The sequence below is a fragment of the Entelurus aequoreus genome, linkage group LG02, assembly GCF_033978785.1.
Source record: "Entelurus aequoreus isolate RoL-2023_Sb linkage group LG02, RoL_Eaeq_v1.1, whole genome shotgun sequence".
Classification (NCBI taxonomy): domain Eukaryota; kingdom Metazoa; phylum Chordata; class Actinopteri; order Syngnathiformes; family Syngnathidae; genus Entelurus; species Entelurus aequoreus.
Window position 1 is genome coordinate 64,045,147 of NC_084732.1, and position 7,084 is coordinate 64,052,230.

Below are 7,084 nucleotides of genomic sequence, written 5' to 3' on the forward strand. Positions count from 1 at the left end.
AATAACTCAACGTTGCTCATACGTTAATGTCACACACCACACAAAATAGACATTTAAAGCTCACTTTCTGAAGTTATTACTCATCCACAAATCCCTCGAATTATTCTTCTTCGGTGTGCTTCACTTGTTTTTTGACACCATCTGTGATGTGGACGCGCATGAAGTCGTAGATCAACAGGGACGGAGCTGCGTGAAAAAAGTCACCAGGTCTCTTCGCTCATTTTTTCTTCATCCATCCATCCCTTCGAGTTAGCTTTTATGATGACGCCGGCTGGAAAGTTCTCTTTTGGCAAGGTCTTCCTTTTGAATATTACCGTGGGTGGAAGTTTCTGGCCGTTAGCTTGGCAAGCTAACAGTGAAGGACGACTTCTCATTCCCTGTGGTGCGAATATTCACCGTACGTGTTCCCGTTGTATCCACAGTGCGGTTCACATGAATATCAAAAGTCAGTGGAACCTTGTACGCGTGTCTCTTAGTAGGAGACATTTTGTGGTCTTTACAGAAACACACAAATGAAATGAAACGTAATATCCGCGCGCTTCTTCTTCTACGGGGGCGGGTGCTCACCTTGGAGGTTGCTCACAGTAGAAGAAGAAGCGCTTCCTCTTCTATGGGGGCGGTTGCTTACCGTAGAAGAAGAAGCACTTCCTCTTCTACGGGGAAAAAAGATGGCGGCTGTTTACCGTAGTTGCGAGACCTAAACTTTATGAAAATAAATATTAATATTAATCCATATATAAGGCGCACCGGGTTATTTGCCGCACTGTCAGCTTTTGAGAAAAATTGTGGTTTTTAGGTGCGGCTTATGGTGCGGAAAATACGGTACCTCGAAATTCTTCAGGACAACCTAAAATCATCAGCCCGGAGGTTGGGTCTTGGGCACAGTTGGGTGTTCAGACAGGACAATGACCCCAAACACACGTCAAAAGTGGTAAGAGATGGCTAAATCAGGCTAGAAGGAAGGTTTTAGAATGGCCTTCCCAAAGTCCTGACTTAAACCTGTGGACAATGCTGAAAAAACATTTCACACAACAGCACAATAAAAGTCTGTACTAGGATTCCTGCTGATATCATATCGGATTAATATCGGTATCGGCCGACAATCAAGGCTCCAGCATTGAAAGCGAAAAAGTCACATCGGGACACCCCTATTAATTTACAACAAATTATGTATCTTCAATCATCGATCTCTATGCCAGCGCACAATTTACTGCACTTCCACTAGATGGCGGACAGTAGGCCTGGGCGATATGGGCTAAAAAGAAATTCTGCAATGTTTTTCACAAAAATTTGATTTAGGATTTTTTTTTTTCAATTTTTCCCCTATTTTTTTTTAAGAAACCAATGAATACAAATGACATAGATAATTCAAAACAAGTGTTGCTTTTATTTGATCAAAAACACAGCACACGTTGCAAATATCCAGCCATCCATCCATTTTCTGCCGCTTGTTTATCTCGGGTTCGAGCCTATCCCAGCTGCATTCCAGCAGAAGGCGGGGTACACCCTGGACAAGTCGCCACCTCATCGCAGACGCTGCAAATACGCTTGGGAAAATTCTAATTTGTATAATGTTGTTCTTTTTAGACCAGATATAAAATGTACCATTTATACAATGATTTTCAAAAAACTAAATTATGAGCTTCCTCTTAGAGGCAATACTTCCACTTGAATAAAATACTTCTGTAAACAAAAATGTAGCATTGTACAAATAACAATCTCCAACATTGGGATTAATCAAATGCAAACTCAAAACTTATGTCTTGAAAAAAACACTTTTGTAGATTAAAAAAATGTGGCATGGCACATTACATGCAAATAAATAAGCTCCAGTTAATCAATAAATATACCAATAATCATTAAGTAGTGATACAAATCAATCAGATTAATAAAGTGCAAACTTGAAACTTCTGTCTTGAATAAAATCATTCTGTAAATAGCATTATGCAAATAAATAATCAAGTAAAACATTGATATGACTGTGTAGTTTTAGTAAGTGGATAAACGCAGGTTTTTCCATGTAGAATCCTGGGCTCCTTGTTAGTGTGTACTGATGTTAAAGACAATGTACATTGTATTGCACATGTGATATTTCACTGTATTGATGATTAAATGGGTTATAAATAATTCTATGAGAGTTTAGCAGCAGCACACACGTGTACGAGCTGTCCGGTTTGGATGTGCAGAGCGACTGCTTTATTGATCGCTCTGTGCATTGTTCTCCTTTCTCATCATACATGGCACCTTGTGTAAATCATTCCACCACGGTAAGCTGCTTTTTAGTGGCAATTTGCTGTTGTTGCAGTCTTGTTCGCCTTGTAAAGAGTTGCATTTCCCACACTCGGCTTGAGGTTTTTTTTTAAAGATTTTTAGATGCTGGAATAAGTTTGTTGTGTTGCTGCCTGTTTTGAAACAAACTTTACAGTGTGCAGTCACCTGTTCCACGCCTGTTGCCGCAAATCTAAAGCAAACGCGGCACTTTTGTTTTCTTGGGAACAAACTTCTTGCTCTCGTTAGCATTAGTATTAGCCATGTTTTGCGAGGCTTGTGAATCTCAGCTAAGGAAGTAAGGGGGCTGGCGAGGGCTACAGAAGTTAATGGGGGTGAAAAGTAGGAGCATGAGGAGAAAAACATAGATTTTTGAAAACTTGATGTATCGTCTAGGCCTAGCGCAGGGGTCTGCAACCCGCTTTCATGCCTCTGCCGTGGCTCCCTTTGGCTTTTAAAGAAAATCTTAACAAATAATGGCTACTTAATTTATAAAATTCTATTTTATTTAGTTATTTTATTGTAATTTAACAGTTGTTATTTTGGAGACTTCTGTGATCTTGTTATATGAAAATAAAACATTTTAATATATTGTCAATCGAAATGTATGTCACAGCCTCCACACTGCAAAAAGTCAGTGTTCAAAAACAAGAAAACAAAATACAAAAACTAGGGGTATTTTATTTGAACTAAGCAAAATTATCTACAAATAGAACAAGAAAATTGGGCTTGTCAAGACTTTCCAAAACAAGTCAAATTAGCTAACCTCAATGAATTCAAAAACACCTTAAAATAAGTATATTCTCACTATTAACAACTGTACTACTATACGAGTTCAGATTTTCTAATGTTTCATTGAAAATAAAACAGCAAAGTCCATTTGGCTGTCATCTGTTTTAAGTATGAGACACAATTTTGTCAAAGTCATGATTTTTTTTTTTCATGCTTGAAATAAGAAATTATTACTTTAAAAAAGTAGTTTTATACTTGTGAGTGTTGATGACACAGCTTTGCAACAGTTGATATTCTAGTTTCAAGCATGTTTTACTCAATATAGGTCATAAAATCTCAGCAACAAGCTGTAATATCTCACTGAGATAATTTAAGACCAAAACCCTTAAAACAAGTAAAACACTATAACATAAAATCTGCTTAGTGAGAAGAAGTATCTTATCAGATAGAAAATAAGCAAAAATCACCCTTATTTGAGAGATTCAATCTTACTTAGATTTCAGTTTTTGCAGTGCATGCGTCATCTGTTGCTGCCAAGCAATTGTTCTTGTTTTTGTTTTGTTTTTAGCTGTCAACCAAAGAGAAACATTTTATTTATTTACATTTTTATTAATTTGCTTTCATTGATGACAAGGTTGTTGTTTTCACTTTTTAGTCAAATGAAATATGCCGCAGTTGTATGCCTTCAGATTCTTGGAGTGAGTTGATTTTTTTAAATTCATTAATAGTAACAGTAAATAACAGTGTATTTTTTTTTCTAGTGTTCAAAATAATTTGGTGATTTGCTTCGTTATACCCAGAAATAAAATGTGAGTCGTATTTTGTCAAGTGTTTGATTTCATAAATTCTATAGCACAAGTGGAACGAAATCATAAGTGGTATATCGAACAGAGTTTGCGGCTCTAGGTGGGTTTTACTTGGGAGGAAATGGGCTCTATTGGCTCTTTGTATGTTGCAGGTTGCCAACCCCTGGCGTAACGGAAGGTAAATAATGAACCTGTTTATCCATTTATTGCCAGTATTATAACAGAATTCCTTGTATGTAAAACATACTTTCCCACATTACATTGCGTCACACCGCACAGGCCTCTGGACACTTGACGTGATATTGTCGAAGGTAGTCCCTTAGCTGAGGGGGAAGTGGCAGGCTCTCTATACCCTGGTAGGTGGTGCGGCTGCAGACCACCGCCCTGCACAGATGCTGCAGGGAGAAAGGAAAGGTCCTAGGTAGTGGCTGGGAAAGCAGGGGCTCAAAGAAGAGACAGGTAGCAGGGTCACTGTAGTGTCTCAGCAACCCTGTCACACTGGCGTCCCGGTACATGCACGGGTCGTGCACATCGAAGCTGAAACGCTTGCCGTTCTGCTCGATGCGTGCGTGCAGGGAGCGGCTGTACCGTCGAAAGCTGACTGAAAAGAGGAACTCGTCCTGTGCGGAGTCCCGGAGCAGGAAGGTCCCCTCCGGTTGACCCTCCAGCAGCTCCTCTGCCTCGAAGCGGTTCAGCACCCCCCAGTAGCAGGAGCTGTTGTTGATCTGCAAGAGATCCGGAACCAGGACGTGGCTGCAGACGTCCTCTGCGCCGTCAAGTGGACAAGTGAGGTCCCAGTCCTCTTGAGCGCTGCTTCCGGGTTCATGAGGGGAGCAGCAGATATCCTCCCAGGAGAGTGTCTGTACGGATGAGGACGGGACACTGAGTTTGAGGTGAGCCTCCAGGTCCTTGAGGGCACTTGGATGGGCAGCGTGGCTTTTAAAAAGGTGCCAACAGCGGGCCAGTTCAGATTTGGGCGAGAAAGGGCACTTGTCCTGCATGAGCTCAGAGACATGAATCTTACGTTTGGACCAGAATAGCACGGAGAAGGGCCGTGAGGCTGCCTGTGCATGATGATGATGATGATGATGATGATGGTTATGGGACCGCAGAGGTAAACACTGTCCAACCGCATCCTGGAATTTCTGCCGCAAGGAGCGCCTGGACAAGGACTTTCGACAAACCACATCAATGTCTTCTCCCATAGTGCTGCAGCTGCACTTTCTCTCTCTGCGCTTCCTTGGACAGGAAGTGGACCGTAACCCAAGTTCCTCGGATCCCTCTGTGTCACACCCGCCTACACTGGAAGCTTTGCGAGAACTTCTTGAGCGCTTCTTTCCTCGCCAAACGTAACTGTCGGCACTCCAACTGCGCAGGCCACACTTGGGGCGAGCGTCAGAACCTTGTGGCTTCTTCTCGGACATGGCAGCTCTTTCTCCTTTTTCTGTGATATAATAATTAATAAAGACAATTAGGCACCTACAAACCTCTATAAAATTGTGAAATATATTTCATATAGTAGTTATCAAGTCTGGACATACCATATAACATTCAGTAAAATATGCACAATGTCGGTTTTGAATACAGTATGGGGAACATGTATATATGCTAGCATTCTGTCAGGGTGAGGAGGAAAAAAAGAATGGAATCTTGCTCCTGTCCACCATTGAAATGCATACAGAATTGTTTTAATTCAATTGATAATGATTCAACGAATGAATAAGAGATCAAAAAATACATTTTTGCAAAATAATTGAAATAGTTCATTTGAAAAAACACAATAAATACAAAACTAATTCATCAAAATATATAAAAAACTAAATATTTAATAAACAAAAATATTTTATGTACAATTATTTATTATCTAATTGTACATAAATAGATGTAATAATACATCGATCCATCCATTTTCTATTGCTTGTCCCTTTTGGGATGGCGGGGGGACTGGAGCCTATCCCAGCTTCACTCGGACGTAAGGCAAGGCACACCCTGGACAAATCGCATACAATTGTTATTAAAATTAATATATGAATAAGTATAACAAATATTTTTTTTAATTTAAAATGTTGTGTTTTTTACAAATCATTTTTATAAAATGTGCCTTTGTGGCTTGCAGCTCCATTTTTCTTGCCCCCCAGGGAATATTCTACACATGAGATTGAACATAAAATATTATGAAGGAGGATTAAAGTCACAATGAATAGAAATTTTTTTGAAATATTGATCGAAAGCTGTATATCATAACAGCAATGGTAATTAATGAAATATAGCTAATGTGACAGTTTTAGCGTGTTTAGTAAAAAAAAATAAAAAAATAAAAATGGTCTCTTGCTTTATGAAAGTTTCCTAAATGTTTGGTTGGCCTGTAACTTATAATTAGATGTAATTTAATGCCAGATTTTATCATTGTGATATAATATAAGTGAATGATGATCAATAAATTAGCATTTTATTCAATGGCCAACTGCTACCCAAGAAGAATAGATCTATAACCTGTTAGGGTAAAACTGTCTAATGAAAGCACTGTTTCTTGATAAATTAGATGTATTTTTGACTGATACAATTAAACAGCATTTACAGTGTACAACAAAGGTGCCAAAACTTTTTGCACTGAGAACCGCCCACATTCAAAATGAAAGGACAGTCATACATAATAATGAATAAAATGGCAATATTGAAAATGTTAAATTCACTTGCACAGATCCCACTAAAAAAACATTTTCTGTGATGTGATGATGTCTATCGTTAATTACCAAAAGCTTTGACAAAGATGAATGCTTGAAATAAATGTCCTTACCTTACAAAGAGACACACAGCTCCTCATCCATGTTAGACGTCTACCAATAGCCAACACGTGTGAGCAGCTTGCAGCCTCTCTACTTGTAACAGACGGCAGGATGTTGCGTGTCCGGTGGCAGCCCACTGTACCATCCCCAAGGAGGCAGGAGTTTCCTCCCATTCATGACGGTGACTGAATGAAGTGGAATGCTGAGGAGGGGGAGTACTGTCAAACTTGGTGGGGAGATGTGTGGGGTATAATCAGAGGGGGGTCTCAGGTTAGGTCTCACACAAACTAGGGGTGGGTGATACTGCAGGTTTTAGTGTCGATCCGATACCAAGTAGATACAGGGCCAGTATCACCCATTCTATATTCTTACGCTTTTCGTATGATTATGCCATCATTTTTTGTTGTTGCACGTTACACACTAATCTGCTACGTATCCGAATCCCACACGTTGGTGACTCATGTCCTTTTTTTTATTGAGTACTACAGCAAA

The 7,084-nt window shown here is 39.6% G+C and overlaps 1 protein-coding gene across 1 annotated transcript; it reads right to left on the bottom strand.

The window, feature by feature from the left end:
- Nucleotides 1–3,987: 3,987 nt before the first annotated feature.
- Nucleotides 3,988–6,787, bottom strand: socs4 (suppressor of cytokine signaling 4). Its single transcript, XM_062068690.1, has 2 exons — nt 6,604–6,787; nt 3,988–5,250 (listed from the first exon to the last, which is right to left on the bottom strand). The coding sequence occupies exon 2, from the start codon at nt 5,228–5,230 to the stop codon at nt 4,073–4,075; it is 1,158 nt and encodes a 385-aa protein (XP_061924674.1). The 5' UTR covers nt 5,231–5,250; nt 6,604–6,787; the 3' UTR covers nt 3,988–4,072.
- Nucleotides 6,788–7,084: the final 297 nt, after the last annotated feature.

Excerpts from the sequence above, each read along its gene's own strand:
- socs4 (XM_062068690.1), bottom strand. The coding sequence starts at position 5,230 with ATGTCCGAGAAGAAGCCACAAGGTTCTGACGCTCGCCCCAAGTGTGGC.